Source organism: Colius striatus, chromosome 7, assembly GCF_028858725.1.
Source record: "Colius striatus isolate bColStr4 chromosome 7, bColStr4.1.hap1, whole genome shotgun sequence".
Lineage (NCBI taxonomy): Eukaryota > Metazoa > Chordata > Aves > Coliiformes > Coliidae > Colius > Colius striatus.
In genome coordinates, this window is record NC_084765.1 from 43,121,639 (window position 1) to 43,140,898 (window position 19,260).

At 37.3% G+C, this 19,260-nt stretch overlaps 1 protein-coding gene across 3 annotated transcripts in view; it reads left to right on the forward strand.

The window, feature by feature from the left end:
* The window catches only part of DENND4A (DENN domain containing 4A), a 54,003-nt gene that overhangs the window by 8,203 nt on the left and 26,540 nt on the right, over positions 1 to 19,260 (forward strand). For 2 of the 3 annotated variants that reach the window (XM_061998971.1, XM_061998972.1), the window contains exons 2-12: positions 414 to 495; positions 5,042 to 5,371; positions 5,975 to 6,224; positions 7,622 to 7,691; positions 9,204 to 9,373; positions 10,015 to 10,256; positions 12,117 to 12,183; positions 15,289 to 15,347; positions 15,981 to 16,125; positions 16,723 to 16,898; positions 18,819 to 18,919. In XM_061998971.1, coding sequence (XP_061854955.1) covers positions 5,064 to 5,371; positions 5,975 to 6,224; positions 7,622 to 7,691; positions 9,204 to 9,373; positions 10,015 to 10,256; positions 12,117 to 12,183; positions 15,289 to 15,347; positions 15,981 to 16,125; positions 16,723 to 16,898; positions 18,819 to 18,919 — 1,588 coding nt within the window. In that variant the 5' untranslated portion in view covers positions 414 to 495; positions 5,042 to 5,063. The remainder of the gene's footprint in view (positions 1 to 413; positions 496 to 5,041; positions 5,372 to 5,974; positions 6,225 to 7,621; positions 7,692 to 9,203; positions 9,374 to 10,014; positions 10,257 to 12,116; positions 12,184 to 15,288; positions 15,348 to 15,980; positions 16,126 to 16,722; positions 16,899 to 18,818; positions 18,920 to 19,260) is intronic. The other variant, XM_061998973.1, reaches the window with a different exon arrangement.

A 19,260-nucleotide genomic window follows, 5' to 3' on the forward strand; every position in this document is an offset into this window, starting at 1 on the left:
AGCTTTGAAAGGTTATTGAGCTAAAAGAGCACTTTAACAGCTGGCTAACACCTTCCATGAACAGTCATGGAAGGTATGTATTATCAGAAAATAAAAGAAGAGTTGGAATAACTTCAAATAATGGCTGGCTTAACAAATCTTTGCTTTTCTTTTTTTCTTTAAAGCATGAAATATTTTGTATTGTTTACATTCTTAAAATGTCAGTGCAGGAAGAAACTTGGTATTTCGTTTCTGAAGTTTAAAACTTAGTTTCACATACTTCCAACAGTTATGACACATAACCTTGTCTTAGTGAGCAAGTCCTGCAGCAATTCACAGTGTTTATTTAATGTGACTGGTACAGTGCAGTGTGCAGTAAGTAAATCTCAACAAATATGTACATTGTTTAATTTTTGTTGTTACTGTTTCTATAGGGAATGAAACTTTAACAAGAAGCCTATGTTAAAGCCTGGCTAACAGCAAGACAAAGTGTAGAGGCAATGCACTGATGAAAAGGTAAGGAACACATTGAAAGAGTTTTCCAAAGGCTCGTATTCTGACTTGAGAGAATTCCTGGGATATTTGAGGTGCTTCTGCAGTGTACCCAGGATTGCTTGCTTGCTATGAAGAAAACACTGGGGGGAAAAAGTCTTGTCTGTCATTTGTCAGACAGCTTTGGAAGTAAAAGGTTGCAGTGAAGGTTTTTCCCTGGGTAGTTGCAGTTAGGCACATGTGCTCTAGACTATTGAGCTCTCATGTGATTTGTGCAGTGTCATGCCTGAGAAATGGTTCTGAGTAGCCACAGCAGGACTGACTGATCCAGTTAACTTCATTTTGCTCTTGCATAACCAGCCACCACGTTTCTGTGCGTTGTCAGCATACCTGAACAGGATAATGCAGTTAATATGCATGTGAGACTGAAATGCTGGGGACTGTTAGAACTTTACTAGCAATTAAGAGAAATTGGTCAGTGGTTTGCCTGTCTATTTGTCTACTCTTCATGTGCCTCCAAAGGAAGAAAGTTCTTGGAATATGATTATAGGATGAATACTTTAAACAAATACCATACCCCAACATCTTTAATAAAGTTTTAAACTGTTTTAAAAAAGGTGTGTTGCAGAACCCTGCACTGGTTTGAAACCTACACTAGAAGACATTTGTTTCCTATTTACAAACAGAACATTTCTTTGGAATCAAGCTAACAAAGTAAAATGTCACCTGCTTTAGGCAGCTAATAGATCTAATAAGGAACTCAAATTAATAAGTGATTTAATATTCTCAAAGGAAAAATGCAGGAAGGAATGAGAATGAAGACACAGAAAATTAAAAGATTACAAGGCAGTTGTTGTGTCTGCCAAGGAGGGACTGGTAAAACTATTCAAATAGAATTGGATGATCCTCGCTCCTGTCTTTCATAGGTAGTATATCTCTTGCACACATAAAAAGCATACAGGTGAACTCTTCTTGGTATCTGGGAAAGCTGGCTCCTGGAAAGAAGCTGGCACTGCTCAAGCAGTTCATCTGGTGTGCAGCCCACTTGTAAGTTACCTCTGCAAAAGTTTATGGGTAGGAGCAGGTTGTGGGAATCGTCAGTATTTTTTTCTTTGGAAATGGTGTAGTGCATCTGTAGTAAACTCTGAACTTCCTGAAGCATTGTGCCTGTAGCTGCTGCACAGGTGGAGTATATGACACATCTGCATTAGTTCTCGTGATGTGGTGAGGAAAAATCTGATACGGATTTCCCTCTTATAGTATTTGAATGAAAAATGTGATCTGTTCAAAGAGCTTAGACACTGAATGAGTTGTTTTATCTAAAGATATGTGAGCTGGGAAGCCATACTTTTTGATTTTGTTTGATTGCTTTCTGTATGAGAGTCTGAGTGACTTATAGCAAATAGGAAAAAAAACTTTGTTAGAAGCAAAATAAGTTAGTGTATGTGCTGCTCTGTTTGAATTCAGCACTGAGATCAAACTCCCACCTGTATTTTATTTACCACAAAAGGGTCAGCCACATGGAACCCCTGTAAAACCCTTGATCATCTCACTTGTAATAGCAGATTGTCTTGTACTTTGCAGCAGGTTGGTTCTTTTTTAACACTAGCAATAAATCTATAGTGTTAGATCACAAAGCCAACTTTTTCAGATGGATCTGTTTTGCATCATTGCTGAAATGCCAGCACCTGTGAATTACAACAGCAGTGACACAGTGAAAATTAATTATTATTTTCTAAATGTTTGTGAAGAAATACAATGATACTGAAGTTAAATTAAATAAACAATGAAACTAAGTTTGCTCTTTGTCTTTTCAGCAAAGAGATGGAGCTAATAGTTTGTGGATACGTGGCAGGATATTCTGATTGTTTCCCCAGTTCCCATAGTTGTAGAATGGCAAAAAGCCCACAATTCTCCTGCATTTATATAGTCATGAACTGCAAAGCCTCTGTTTTTTGTATGTTCTTACAAGTCAGTTTGTTTGCAAGGATATTTTGTTTCTTACTGATGTTTATGGTGTTTAATTTATAGTGTTATTAGTTATATGTGATCCATTGGAAGTCATTTTTATGAGAGGCTCAATGACCATATATTGCACTTGTTTCCAGAGACTTCTGTAAGGGCTTATGTTCACGATCCCATGGCATTGTCTTCCAAGCACGGCCTTTCATCACCGCATAACTGAAGTGCAGAGAAGCAATAGTAGCTGCTTCTCAATGTAGCATTGTTACTGTTATCAAATTTCACCTGGGTTCTGCTGCTTCAAGCAACACTTTTGTGCAGTGTGACTTAGTTTCTGTTGTGGGTTTTATTTTCAGTTGGGTTTTTTTTTTTTGTCTGGAAGTTGACTTGCAATACTGTGTGATGTACAAAATTATAACATGCTATGGAATACCTTCATGGTAAGAGTCTCTATGGAAATTATTCAAACTCAGCAGTTGATGTGAAATTGCTTCCTACAGAATGATTATTTGTCATTGAACTAGCTCACATGTGCCTTCTTTCTGGGGTCTGTTAACATAAAGTTTGCATAAATCTGCTCTCACAATAAACAGATGTTGAAAATTTGAGTATCACAATAGCTCTAGTCAAGTCTAAGCTGGCTTGAATAAAATGCCACTGAATTGTTTTGATATCTTCTGCATTATATCCCATTTTTAGCTGCAGGCCTTTGGATCTGAAGGCAAAGATCTGAAGGGAAGATGCATCATCAGCTACACCTTTTTCTTTTTCTCCTTTCTGTAAAAGCTGCAGTAAATTATGAAAGCCTTGCTGACTTGTCTATTACTTGCTGTAACCTTAGGAAGCAAATTGGTGTGATAGCAACTGTTTGTAGGTAGGGAATTCTAATTTTAACTGGCTCCAAATGAGGAGAACTTGTCCCAGTTTTTTCTTGAAAGTGCTTTTGCAAGTAAATTATTGTTTGAATTTAAGACTTTTGGTATAAACTTAGTATAAAATAACAAAGAAGGAGGCTTAAATTTTGAGATAGGTAGGATTCTTCAGCACAATGTGTGTGTGTATGCATATATGTATCTTGTAATGTTGCCTTGGCTAATTAATCAGGAATAGTGTACTGCAGTTGTAAGACTTGTTTACAATTTTAACAGCCATAATTTGTATAATTTTTGATTACTAAAATGTTATTTTCTGCAGAAATGTTTGTAGTTTTATGAAGCAGAGCTAATGAGAAAAGAAATAAACCAAAACTTCATATTTTTCTAACTCGGAGATAAAGGTGGCATAAAAACCGAAGCCTTGTACTAACCATTTAAACTGTTTTAAATTCTCTTTGTTGAGTTCCTGAAGGTCAACAAGCACTTGAAACTCCTACATTGTAACAGTTTCTCTTGCAATAAAGTTTTATACCCAAACAAAATTAATTCAACAAAAGAGAGTCTTAAATCGCTTGTCTGGTTTTAAAAATCTGGAACTTGATGACAGTAAACTTCCTGAAGCTACTTTAGTGAGGTTCAAGCATGTATGGATAAACATTTTTAGCCCATTTCTCAATATTCCATGGAAGAGTGGAAAGTATTTCATTTATCTGCAAAATCAAGCTATTAAATAAGGGAGGGGATTTAAGTGACTTGCAAAGGTATTCAAGAGTCTCTGGTGAAGAGGGAACAACCTCCTAATACGTAGTATGCTGCCATCATATGTAGTGTAAGGCCATCTTTTTATCCTACAGATATTACTTTGTCCTGTGCTGAAGTTAATTTAAAACACTGCAAAAAAAAAAAAACCCTCCACCATGGAGAAAGAATTCATATGTAAAGAATATTTTATCAATATGTTTCAGGAAGAAAGAATGTAATTTCCTGTCACAATTTGGCTGGAGCAGCAGGACTGTATTACTTGTCATTATGAAGAACTTTATGTGGTCTTGAATATGTTTGGTTCACAGAGATCTGTAATCCATTGAAGGCTGATTTGGTTTAAATGCTTTATTTAAAAGCTGGTATATTGCTGGCTATGGATGGGTTGCATATTGAGGATCTGAGCTCCAAAACATTCTAAAATCAAACGGTATCAACTTCTAGCCTGCAAAAGTACACCAAGAACATCTGACCTTGGTATCTGATGTAAAATCTTACAGGGTGAGATAACTGCAGATATTACAGTTGTATCTTTAGAATAATCAAGACAACATTTGCATAAAAGTTTAGTATTCAGGAAGCAAATTAATTGCAGATCATGCCGTAGAAGATCCATTATCACGGTGAGCAGAGCGTGGCAATAGACTATATGCAAAATACAGAACTGCTTTTTGGCTCAACCGGGAGCTTAAAGTAATGAACTATTTGCAAAACTTTGCTCAGCATTTTGAAGTTACTGTTCCTGTTGGTTCAGCTCTTGTAGTGTGTAAGTTAAAAACAGGCCATTTGGATTTTCCATTCCAAGATTTAACAACTCACGTGATTGTGGCTCAGAATTTCAAATTGGAATGCTTGTGATTACAAACAAGAAGCGCTCCGTGACCTGACGATGGATCTCTTGTCTTTTCCTTTATGTTATTGCAATTACCTGTATTTCTTCCATTTCCTGAGATGTATTTCTCTCTTCCCAGTTATAACGTCTTGTAATGGAAGATGGAAGACAAAGGGGCTCGTGTTGCTGACTACTTTGTTGTCGCAGGATTAACGGATATTTCAAAACCACTAGAGGAAGAAATCCACTTCAATGATGCTTGCCATAAAATTGCTAAACCAAAAGAACCTATTACAGACGTAACAGTACTTAATAAATCTCTGGGGGAGGAAGTTCCTCAGGGATATAAATGCATAGATGTTACTCCCTCAGGACTTTCTGCAGATCTCAATAATGGCAGTCTTGTAGGACCGCAAATATACCTTTGTTACCGTCGAGGAAGGGATAAACCCCCACTTACAGATTTGGGGTGAGTGGCTTTTCAATTCCAGTGGGTGATTTTGGCAGCTCTATTTGACTAGTAAGAAAAATCAAGTTCACTGAAATGTCATACTACTTAAATATAAGGCAGAACTCTGAACCAGAAGGTGATGTTGACTTGAGCATACTGTAACCCAGTATGGTGGGGAAAATGCATGCTGAGTGGATTTTAATGACAACTGTAATCCCTTGCATTTTGGAGTTTTCAAAACTATTTATAACTTTCAATGTATATATTCAGATTGAGATAAGACGCTTTAGCCTATTTAATACAGATTGAAAAGAGATGAGTTGCATGACGTTCTTAGGATCAGGCAAAGAACTTTTAATAGATTTGAAAATAACACTGTTTTGCAGTAAACAAAGCCTTTAAAGGCAGTTATATGTGAGGAAAACTAGTATAGCTTCATCATGTGTTAGAATGCAATTTGATGTAACATGAACTTGTCACTAAAGATGTTTTGATCAGAGATGGCACAAGAGCTGCTGTTAAATTAGTACTTTTCAGTTATAATTCTTAGTGGAGTATTAGCATTCAGAGTGTTTTAGAAAAGATATGCCCTCTGACTTTTGCTCATCCTATTCTAACTAGGGTTTTGTATGATGGGAAAGAAAGAGTAAAGCAAGGTTGTGAAATAATTCAGACTACTCCATATGGACGGCCTGCTAATATTAGTGGCAGTGCCTCATCACAAAGAGTGTACATCACTTACCGAAGAGCATCCGAAAACATGACACAGAACACCTTGGCCGTTACGGATGTATGTATCATCATACCAAGTAAAGGAGAAACCCCTCCACATACATTCTGCAAGGTTGACAAGAACCTTAATAATAGTATGGTAAGGTTCATAATCTGCATTTTGAAGACTTGATATTCAATGATGTAAAGTTCGTGGAATATTTGTGATGGCTCTCAGAGTACTCGGTGAAAAAGCACTCTGCAAAGATAAATCACATCTTCAAAGAGTTGAAGGGTTACATATCTTTGTTCCTGCTTGGAACAGAGGGTTTTTTTGGAAGTCTTGGAGTAAATATACTTCTCAGTGCTGACTTCAACAGCTTTGGATTAGTCCTGAAGGACTTGTTATGACACCATGTGTATAATCAGAGGTTTTACAGACATGGCTGTTTCTGACACCGATTTTAATGTTGTGATGGGGATTCTGTATCTGCTGAACTACACAGGTGACATAGCACTTCTTAACATTTAGATGTCCCCTGGATGAATCTGCAGCCCTATATATTGGCTTTTGTAGGGTCCTCAGAAGTCAGTGTGCTGATGAGAGCGCTGACCATATACACAAATACCATCATGCAAAAGAGATTGTGGAGATTTTTCTGTACTTGCCTTTCAATGAATACATGTGGACATTACCAAACGGAGTTTTCAGTTCTTTCAGCCCTGCACTGGGTTATGGAAGGTGCTGTCTCATGGAAATTGATGTGTCTTTTTCCCAAGCTATAAAAGTTTTGTGTGCCCTAAAAGGGTGCTGGTCTCTTTAGTTCTGTGACTTCCCATGGTTTTTATTCTCCTGTCAAGAAATTAAGAACTTAAAAAACATTTAAAACATAAACTATGCCAGAATGGCAGCTGTTGTCTAGAAACTGCAATAACTATAGCCTAGTACTGCAGTGTTTCATGGACTATGAAATCCCAAGTGGAATAAGGAATCAGTCTTAAAGATTAGTGTGATTGGAATTAAAATGCAGGCACAAAGAAAATTGTTAAGCATTAAAGTGATACACAAATGTAGTCAGTAACAGAAGCACTACACTCCGAGTGTACATACACATCAATGTGAGCATGTCTGTGTGAATACCTGTCTATATACACATTTAAGCCAGAAGTTTAACAAGCTTTAAAGAAAAGGCTTAAATATTTATATGGATGGCAATGGTATTTAAACATCTGTAGTTGCCTTAAATGTTTTAGAGAAGAATTTATAGATGTCTTGCTTCAGCCTATAAACTAGTGCTGGTTTAGAGGTCAGGCTGACCCTGCCATGCATTGGTTAGCTCAGAGCTAACACAGTACTTTTCTTTCAGTTGTGTCTGTGGCCATTGTCAAAAAGGATAGTGTGGCAGGCCCGAAAATAATATATACTGATGCTCTGTGTTTCTGAGCATAGATATGGTTCTTTATAAACAAGGAAGAGGATATTTTCCTTCTCTCTTTTCTGTTACATCCTTTTGTTATACTTCATCACATGATCCAGTAATTTCTCTTGTTTTACAGTGGGGTTCAGCAGTATATTTATGTTACAAAAAGTCTGTGGCAAAAACCAACACCATATCATATAAAGCTGGTATGTAACTACAATTTCACCTTTTTATCTTCAATTCAGAATGTACAGACTTATTTGTAATGATTTTTTTTTTAGCTAAGAATTATGTATCAAAGAGATTTTCCTTGGTATTAGAATCATAGAATGGTAGGGGTTGGAAGGGACCTCCAGAGATCATCTAGTCCAACCCCCCAAGAGAATCACCCAAAAGAATATTTCCCTGAAGAATCCTTTTAGAGTTTTGTCTTAAAATAAGCCTTATAATTATGGATCATGACCATTTTGTGTTAAAATTTGCATTTAATTGGAAGCTCGGTTGTGTTTTGATAGGTTCCTACAAATCTCTGTCTCCCACCTCAGTTAAGCTGTCTCTTAATGTGTGTGTGTATATATATGCAGAAGAAAATACTGCAACACTCACTTTTGTGATCACTTCCTTTAAGAAACATTTTGAAGAACACTTGCAGACTTCCACAGTGCCCTGAACATCAGTGGCATTGAGCTCTTGAAGTATTTTTGGATTGTGTATAATTTTTGTTGTTTTATTTATAAGACAGAATTAGATTTGCTGTGGCTCTGTGAAATGTGTTGGTGGTTTGTTGGGGTATTTTCAAACCCTGATTTTGTTTGAATGTAAGTCATGAGCATAATTCAGACTTGGGCTTTAATTTATATCCCTTTGGGATGCTGTTCTTTGTAAACAACAGTAGCTTAGGACTAGCTAAAAGGTGGACAATACTGGTAGTAGCTTGCACCAAATTTTGCTTATTGAGGGGAAAAATGTCACTGCCTTTTGCTTATTAATATTTCACTGTATGCCAGAAAAGGATGTGTAGTGATTGTGTTCTCTAATGCAGAGAAATCCTAAATCCCCTCACACGTTGTTTGTGCTCCATTTGAGCCCTGTGGGTTGGCAATAAGAAAGGGTAGATTGCTACAGCTCAATGATGTAAATGAAAACCTGTATTTTAAGAGCTTCTACTTCAGAACTTCATGGTTACAGCTAGGCTTAAAATTAAGTCTAAACACATTAATCTGATGGCACATTAGCTGAACCCTCAGCATAATTCATTGGTTGGATTCTATGGATATGAAAATAATTAATATCTAACACATCAGATTTCTCAGGAAACTTTTGTTGTCCAGAGTTCTTGTTTTCATAATTCTCAGTCTTCTCAATTACTCAGGGCAACGTTTCTTAAACTAAATCTTTACTCATACGAGTGATGAATGTGAACTATTGCAATAATAGCTGAGATGCATACAGCCTGTGAACAGGAAAGGATAACTTGGGAATGAATAATAGGTAGGGCTTCAGTTCAGTGCTTTAATCAGGTGATTTCTCCTTAGGCCCTGGAAGCATGCTGCCCCTCTCCAACTATCCACTATGCCTAAGCATTTATAGCTTTACTGGTCTTCTGAATTTAGTGTATGCCCATACATGATTTTTCTGGGCATTTTTTATAGAAGGAGCTGTTATAGGTGTTTCTACTGTTCCTTACATAACTTCCTCTTTACAAATTGCCTTTCTAGGTTTAATATGCAGATATCCTCAAGAAGATTACGAATCATTCCCGTTACCAGAATCTGTGCCTCTTTTTTGTCTACCTATGGGTGCAACAATTGAATGTTGGCCGTCTAACAGTAAATACCCTCTCCCCGTTTTTTCTACATTTGTACTAACTGGAGCTTCTGCAGAAAAGGTATTTTGAAAGCTTAAACATAGAAATCATTGTTAATAATTAAGTGAATCGCATTGTTTTATTACAACGGGATGATGCGAATGCATATTTTCACAGACAGACTTGAATGTATTAGCTTGGACATGATTTACTTTGTTGCTGGACTATTGATCATGTAAACTTGTATTCTTTTGCTTTCCAGCAGTGTGTAGTCTTTGAAACTAGAGAGCTATAAAAATTCTGACTGCATATACGTGCAAGTGTGGAAACAACCTCATGTGTATACACTTGTTCTAAAAAGTAAATTGGATGTCAGACAAATAGAGCCTTGAGTTGCTTATAAAGGATTCCTAAAATAGCTTTCAAGGCAATTGTAGAAGCAGTTGACTGTAGTTTTACTCTGTATAATCTTTATTTTTCTCTCACTTAAATCGTTTCATGAATTACCCTTTGTCATATGACATTAAGTGTTTTAAATAAGAGACAGTTTGGGTTTTCTCAGCCATAGGAATATTCCAGAATAGATTGTTTCAAAGGTGGTGCATTAATGTAACTTTTCAAGCAATAAGATAGACTTGATTTTTCCTTGCATGTTTAGGGTTCGTTAGATTGCTTTGAAGATTGAGGCGGATTTATTGACTTGAAATCAATGTTGTTTGCAGGTATATGGTGCTGCTATTCAGTTTTATGAACTGTATCCTGAAGAGAATCTCACAGAGAAACAAAAATCTCAACTGGGATTAGCAGCTGCTGCTGAGGGCAAGTCAGACACATGCAGAACAGTTCAAACAAATAAATGCATCTGTCTACTCTCTCACTGGCCTTTCTTTGATGCTTTCAAGAAGTTTCTTACCTTTCTGTATCGTTACTCCATTTCTGGCCCACATGTCCTACCCATTGAGAAGTAAGTACTTTCAAGAATTTATCATAACAGTAATTGCAGTTGATGGAGATCTTTTCCTTTTAAGTTTCCTATAATATCCTTTTGACGTGAGTCATCAAATGTTAATATAATGGTTACACTTTTCTCCATCGACTAACTGAACTTTTGCTACTTCTGGAGAAAGCCTCGATTTTTATTTGTGATTTAAGAGCACGCAAAGGTGTCTCTGAAAGCTTTTTTTAATTAGCTTTGCACTCTGTAGCTTAGTGATTATAAATCCTTTTTTATTGTTGCATGCATTGTTAGCAGAATGACATGTGTAGTTTTTTATTATCCCAAATGCCTGTTTGTTGTGTGATGGGAGAAAATAGAGCAGATTGATTCTTTTTTTTTTTTTTAAATTAATCTTTTCCCTGCTAGTAATCTGCCTCTATTTGAGATAAATAAACTTAATTTTCTTCTTCCATGAAGGATTTGAAATTTAAAATGCAGAGGAAATCCATACATCCAGGAAGTGGTTGATATCTGTAATTGATGCCTCACACCGTTGAACAGTTATAGGCTTTTTAATCCATCACTTTTCAAATGCACTCTTTGCTGCTTTATTTTATTACATATCAGGCTTTTCTTATTAAATTTCAACATTAACTTTTATGAGACTTTGACTTTGTGGATTAAGCATTTTCTGTGATTGATTATCCACTTCATTATTCCTCTTTGTATCTACTATACTTGTTTTGAAATTCTGGTAGTGTAAATGTCAGATAATTGAAAGATTATTTTAAGCTGAGAACTGTTTTAGGGTTTTGAGTTTTGGAGTTGAACCAACTGAACAGTAAATATCATGTTTTATTAATTTTTATTGTGCAGATTTATTTGCTTATTCTGATTTCTCTGATTTGTAAACTGACTGTAGAGTTTACTGTGGTTAATTAAATATCACTGCACTATCTTACATGAAGTTAATACAGTGTAGCCTAGTTTCCTTGGCTGTTTTAATGCTGATGAAAGCTCAGAGAGAAATGTGTGCTTGCCCATTTTCAGTCAGCCCTGCATCTGCAGGCTGCAGACCTTGATGTTTGCTGTATGTACCATATTTCTGCCACCATTTTTGTACACTAGTAATAAAGACAAAACCCCAAATCCATTGTTAGCCTGATTCCTTTCCTGTTCTGATTTGCCACGTGGCTGCACAGACATTGATGCAGACACAAGGGAAGCCAGTTGAGGAGTGGTGAACAAGAGGCACAAAACTGCTTCTGATTAATGACAGTGACTACAGAACTGCAACAAATAGTTAAACCTAGTACAAGTACTCAACATTTTAAACACAGTACAAATAGTTCTTTTTTACATACATCTAATGATGTAACATGCAAATATATTGAAATATGTGTAGGAAATACATAGCTTTGAATTTTGTAAGATGAATCTTCTGTAGACATCAATCCTTAAATATGGGTTTGTCTCCATTTCTTCAAAATTTGATTCATTGTCTGACATAGTAATGCTGAGAGTTGCAGAAATCAAGTATGTGCTGAGCATGCAGTTTGTGATGGTTTATCAATTTCTTCCTGAGTTTCTAATGATTGCATTCTTTTAACGTGAGGGTGTGTCTTGTGTGGAACTCTTACACTTAGAGAAGTTCTAAAACTGTAATCAGTTAATAAAACTGAGAACTATTTTGGTTGTCACTAGTAGAAAAATCGATTTTACAGGTCAAAATATCTCTGTAGGCTTTGGATGTTGGGTTTTTACTCTCTGACTTCTGAATAAGTATGTGCCATTTCCATATAACTTCTCTTACTGGCAACAATTTTGTCTTGAAGTAAAGCAGTTTAAGCTTATTTCTACTAAATCAGTATATTTCTTTTCCTCTAGACACATTTCTCATTTCATGCACAAAGTTCCTTTTCCATCCCCTCAGAGGCCAAGAATCCTAGTTCAAGTAAGTGTAAATTTCTTTTTAATAACTATGTCTTCAGACAAACCAGCTGTAGAACAGGTGAGGAAATGGAAAATTTTTATATTCAGGTTTTTTGTTCAGGATTTTTTTTCCTAAATTCCTACACTTAATTTTTACAGATTTATCACTGTCCTGTTTCCAGTTGAGTTAAGGACTTCAATGAGATATTACAAGAAACTGTTTAGTGAGCTTTGAATTTAATTCTCTTTTCAGAGTATATGGAAATTCATGAAAAACTACTCAAAGGTGGCATCTGGTTTGACTTTTCCAGTAGCTTTTGAACTGTTTTTTTTTTTCTTGCTACTGTAAGAGGTCTGAGTGTAAAAATAAATAAATAAAATTGAAACCAGATGTAAAGCACATACTCATGATTACCTGCTTTCCCAAAGGATTTCATGCTGTCCTCTACATGATGGATAGCTCCTACTGAGAACTACAAGAGCCACGCACATTCGACATTCATCAAATATCCCCCTCACTCTGTCCTAGCTGCAAGATCAAGAATATTTGACTCGGTGTGAGTGAAATAGTGTAGTTGCCAGAATTAGGTTACCTGTTACTTGAAATTTCACCAAAGTCACTTCTGGTAGGAGACAGGAAATCTAGATCTCAAAGGGCTTCTTCAGTGAAGTTTTAGTAAGTCTTCCTTTTCTTTTTCCTCCTAGGTGGAAAATGAGTAGCGAGATGTTAATGTGGGGTTTTTTTTCTGTTGAGAAAAGATGTTGTAGTATTAATCGTGTGTTTCTGAACAAATTGGTACAAGATGATGTTACTCCGTGTTACTACTTGTGTAAAATAAAATATGGAGAGCCCTGTGCAGTTTTCAGTCTTAATGTGGTAGCCCATATGCTGGTGAAGTCTGTCAGAGTAAATACAATCTTGGGTTATGTCTTTATAGGATGTAATAAATATTAAAGATCATGCTCAGTGTTCTTGGATGTTCTAAAGAAGTTTCAAAACACAGTATATGTATATTTTGGGAGGTTTTGGGGTTTTTTTGTATTCCCAATGAAATATTTGTACTAGGGAATGCTAAACACACATTTATAGCAAACTGTAATGTGTCAAGTCAATACAACTTTAGTCACTGATAATACAGATGGAGAACACACTGATTTTAAAGCAGGCAGTGCTAGACAAAGCCTACAAATAAGTAATTCCCACCAGGTGCTTTCAGGAACTTTTTTGTTGTGTTTGACACTGCATTGAATAAAATCACAGGTGTGTCCAAGATGTTTTCCTCAAAAAGAGCATGGAGAATACCTGTGTTCTTGAAAATTCCAAGCTTTTAGGATTAGTAATTTCCTCAGCTCGTTAATTTAAAATATGGGAGTCTTTTGCTAAATAGTATAACAAATCCTGCTGAATATGGATTGCTCTCACAAGTGCATGTATGCTGTCTTAAAATGACACCTGATACATTTTAGAGAGTGCATGTGTGCCATTCTGGATGTGTAACCCATTATCAGATCCTCCTTGGCAACTGTTGTGAGAGAGAGCATGATGTGTGCTTGACTTTAAGATTTCCAAGAAGCTATAGCCATTAGTAAAACACTCGGGAACATTCCTGGTTGCCAGTTTCTAGCTGCTGCTGTTTATAGATTGCTTCTGGTCTGAAACTTGCTGGGCTCCCTTCCCCATGTTTTACATCCCCTTATTACACAGATGTTTCTGTTCTATCAATGTGTTCACGACCTGCAGAGGTCCAGCCTACCGAGCAATTTCTCCCTTGGAAGAACGGGGACATTAAGTGCCCCTTCTGCCTAAGGGTGCCGTGCACTTTGGATAGATGCTTTGTTTTGTTTGTCTGCTTTTGCTGAAACACAAAAGTCACAGGACATTAGGCAGATGCTTCCTTTCCAAAGGTAGTTTACGAAGGTTACCTCAGGCTGAAAAAATGAGGTCTCTGAACTCTTTCACTGAATGGGCTAATGATGGTGGCTGTCACAAGGTGACTTACTTTAAAGACAAATCTAGCATGTAGAGTGGAGTGGCCATCCTCATTTGTCATCGAAGCTAAATGTAGCATCAGCCTTCAGAAGCTCTGTTATGTGAAATATGCAAGGAAGCAGCCCTGCACAGACTCTTGTTACTGTTGTACATTCTGTGTGTCTGTCCAGGCACAGTCTTAGATGACTTAGTCCTTTAGTGTTTGTATTACTCATCTGATCTTCTGACTCTTATTGTCTGGTCATCTGCAGTAGAGCCTGAGATGCAACATACTCAAAAATGAAATCTTACTAAAATTTGCCTGAACTTTCAGCTTAGGTGTACAAATTACTGTGACTTACTGAACTGCTACTGCTACTTGTACATGTGCTTTAAACAATAGAGAATAGAAAATGCATGACCTCTTAGCAGGGAGGATTAAGCTAGCTAGTAGCTTGTTACCTTGGATTTACTATGACTGAAGATGTCTTCTGAGCTTTGATAGATTGATTGTGTATCTGTATCCTTGTAGTCATTTGAATCCTCTTATTCATGCTGAGTAAATGAATGATTCCATGTCTTGTCACTGTAAGAAAGAAATGTGAATTAATAAGACCTTTGTCTTGCATCTTCAACTAATGCAAATTTTAAAGATTTTATCAAGGCTGAGCTGAGCAGCTTGTACCAGCTAAGAGCCTAATTCTCACGTCTTCTGAAGAAAATATTACTTTACATTATGACCTGCCATCTCTCCTCTTAATACATTTTATCCATCTCTTTCCCTCTAAATCCAAAAAGATTCCTGCCCCTGAAAGCTGTGTCTGAACTATGAGTCTTCACTTCCCTTAAAATACAGAAGACTTCCTTTTTCAGCAGTTAATATATTCGGTTTTTTGCAGTATTAGCTACTTTAAATTCCTCTCTATGAATATGCAATGTATTCAATTCTGGCTAAGAAAGGAAGAGCAAACTTAACCTGGCTTTTACCAAAATATACTGGAGCATAGCATTGTGCGTCACTTCTTACAGTGCTGGACTATATAAGGTTCAGCTGAGTTTAGATTTGGGTTTCAGGTGTTCTTTGTGTAGCTGTGTAATTTCTAATATGTGTTTCCAAAGTTCAGAATAAAAAGAATACATTTAAAAATCTTCTTCCAGCTATCACCACATGATAACCTGATTCTTAGCCAACCTGTGTCATCACCTCTTCCACTGAGGCAAGTAACAGTATCTTCTGTTTGATTGTGAAATGTGTTCTGACTTAAATTACAGAAAAGATTTGTTACTTGGAGTTTTAATTGTGCAAATTAACTAACCTTGCCTGATGCCTTCTGTAGCTAGCATATCTGATATTTATTCATGTGACTGGACCTGTGCCCTGACAAGGTTATATGTCTAATGAACAATATTTGTGGTTTAGTGTTTCTTGGAGCAAATCCTAGATGGTTAGATCCCTTTTCTAGGATCCCAGCTCCCAGGGTAGTGCAGCTTTTGTATGGCAAGAGAGCTGAAGGAGTTCTGTGACTGTCTTAACTTCCCTGTCTCTGTGTGGAAGAATGATTACACAAATGTATGTTGTCTTGGAAAAACAAAAATCACCACGCACATGTCCTGAAAATAGTCAAGGATAGCTTCAGGAATCATGGTAACTATTGGAAAGTAACCATTCTTCAATGAGGAAAGACGTGGAACAACCAGTCTGCGTGGCAGTCTTTAAAAGAAAGATTTGCAGGTTTAAGGTGATAAAATCTTCCTCTACTGCTTTGTTTTCTGTGTTGTCACTGAACATTTCTTTATTTTGTTTTTCATGGTGCCTTATAACTCACCAGTGTGTTTATATTCTGTGACAGTGGAGGCAAGTTCTCTACACTACTTCAGAATTTAGGACCTGAAAATGCAGTAACTCTACTTGTGTTTGCTGTGACGGAGCATAAAATTCTCATCCATTCGTTGCGACCGTCCGTCCTTACTAGTGTGACAGAGGCTTTAGTCTCTGTAAGTAACATTCTTTTACTCACACACCTGTAACTGGAAATAAAGAATGTCTTTCTGGATAAAATCTAAAATTAGAAGTAGTACTGTTAGGCTTAAAGATTACTTAAATATAAGAGTAAAAATAAAGCTCATTGGAGAGGAAATGCATGTTACTAATAATATCCCACAAAGGCAGAAGAGAAAGAGTAGCTGTTGTCGATTCTTTCTGTGTAAATCTTGTAAATAAACATGTATCTTGGTCGTGATAATGCACTGAATTTTCCTAAATTTTCCTAATTTTCCCAAATAGCAGTGCAGAAGAGTTTTAAATGCATGTTATTTTCCTGCCTGTTCTCACTAAGCATTGTTTGCTACCTCTGCTGTATACAGTCTTATTACACTGAAGAGTTTTTTTCCCCTACAAGTTAAACACATTAAACTGCATAGAAATTAGTTCAATTTTTAGTTTAGTAATCTGCATCTAGATTTTCAGTAATAATTATCTGCCATTTGGAATGATGTTGAAGTGGCACTTAGTGTGAACTGTGGTTTATACTTGCATAGTCTGTATTATTATACATGTTTAACGAATGTTTTTGTCTCTACATTTTTTCAAAGATGATATTTCCCTTCCACTGGCCCTGCCCATATATTCCTCTCTGTCCCTTGGCACTGGCAGATGTGTTAAGTGCACCATGCCCATTCATAGTGGGAATCGATTCAAGATATTTTGATCTCTATGACCCTCCACCAGATGTTAGCTGTGTTGACCTAGATACTAATACAATTTCACAGTAAGTATTTCTTAACACTTTTTTTTTCATGCTAATATTTATTTTCCTGTCTTCAGAGGCAAAAACTAGCTCTTGGGCAAAACTATGTGGGGTTTATTTGTTTTAAATCTCTGAACTTTCTAATGCATCATCCTTCTTGAAATGAGGGTGATCTTTTGTTCAGCGTGGAATAATGGAGGTGCAATCCTCATGGAACATTTCTTCCATTACAGTAAAATCTTACTGCACACATTGGCACAGTTCCTAGATTAACCATACTGATTCTCACTTCATAGGATCACAGAATGTTAGGAGTTGGAAGGGACCTTTAGAGATCATCCAGTCCAACTCCCCTGCCAAAGCAGTTCCCACCTAGATCAGGTCACACAGGAACGTGTCCAGGCGGGTTTTGAAGACCTCCCAAGAAAGAGCCTTCACACCCTCCCTGGGCAGCCTGGGCCAGGGCTCCCTCACCTCAGCACTGAAACAGTTTTCCCTTATGCTTAAATGGAACTTTTGTGTTCCAGCTTCTTTCCGTTCCCCCTTGTCCTGTCACTGGATACAACAGAAAAAAGTTCTGCCCCAGCCTCCTGACACCCTTTAGGTACTTCTCAGTGTTGATGAGATCCCCCCCTCAGTCTCCTCCAGACTGAACAGCCCCAGGTCCCACAGCCTTTCCTCATAAGGAAGATGCTCCATTCCCCTCAGCATCTTGGTGGCACTGTGCTGGCCTCTCTCCAGCAGTTCCCTGTCCCTCTGGAGCTGAGGAGCCCAGAACTGGGCACAGGACTCCAGATGAGGCCTCAGCAGGGCAGAGCAGATGGGGAGGAGAACATCCCTCAACCTGCTTCTCACATTCCTATTGATGCCCCCAGGATGCCATTGGCTGCCTTGCCCAAGTGGACACTTTGCTGTTCATGTTTAGTTAGTTCTCAACCAGCACTCCCAGGTCCCTCTGCTGGAGCTGCTCTCCAGCAGGCCACCCCAGCCTGTCCTGGTGCAGGGGGTTGCTCCTTCCCAGGTGCAAGGACTCTGCACTTGTCTTTGTTGAACCTCGTGAGGTTCCTCTGTGCCCAACTCTCAAGTTGTGTGTTAATTTCAAGAAGGTTACATGTATTAAATATTTGTAAACAGGAATTCCTGTGAAGGATTTTATGTTGCTGCCACATTTATATAGCAAAGTCAGCTCTGCAGATTTTAGGAACTAGTTCAAACTTGGCTGTGATCACTTCAGGTTCGTTTTCCTTGCTGAGAAAGGAACGTGTTGGTGCACTTACGCTATTGGTCTAATTAGTTACACATTTATTCATGGAAAGTAATTCCTTTCCAGTTATTTCTGTTTTCACTCTGCTTTTAGCTGACTTTCTATGCATTTTCTGTTTCATCTTAGGGACAAAGATGTCAAACAAGTGCTCCCAATTTTTTGCAGCTGTGAGCAATAAGGTCTCAAGGCTTGCTACTGCCCTCTGTTGACAAAGGATGTTGTAATTGTTTTTCATCATGCTAATGCTAGAATTAAGTCCAAATTTGTGTGCACTAAACACAAAAGCAGTTACCAACCTGATTTCAGATTACTATGAGCATTCTGGTCATCTCAATCGAGTTTAAGTAATTGCAACTCAGAACACAGCATTTGTGGTGGTTGCTTGTGAATGGCAGGTGCTTAATACTATTAATCCATCTTTCTAAGTGGATTGATTTCAGTGCTAAACACTGTGGCTGCATAACCATCATCCTGAAGCTTAGGATGTTAGTTGGATAGCTGTGATCAAATCTCCATATAATAAATCAAATTTTAATTTGGTTGGTTTTCCTTCCTTTTCAGTCCAACACATTGACTGGTGGGATTGAGAAGTTCTCTGAACGCAGGCACATATATATGTTTATATACATATGCTTATTTCAATGCATACTCATGCTTTGGGTTGTTTTTCCTTGCAGAACTGGAGATAAGAAAGCTATTGCATGGAAGATCTTACCAAAGAAACCTTGTAAAAATCTGATGAACACTTTAAGTAATTTATATCAGCAGCTGGCAGAATGTAAGTGGGAAAGTGTATAGTAGATTTACATTGGATATAGTGTGCCACATTAACAGATAAATACAGCTAATTAAAGATGTCCTTAAGTCACCTGTTACACTAAACATAATGGATTTGTACAGAACAGGAAAATCTGTGCTTTAAGTCCAGAGATGGAAACCCATGTAGGGGCTTTTGAGGTGCAGGAGATGGTGCTCAGTAGATATCCCTTTGTATTGATGCCTTGTACCAAAACAAAAGCAGAGCTTCTATGAGAAGGGAATATCAAGACAGAGTAGACCAAGACCTACTAAAGACCTTTGTTTCATCTCCAAAGCCTGTTCAAGTCTGGTGATGTCTTG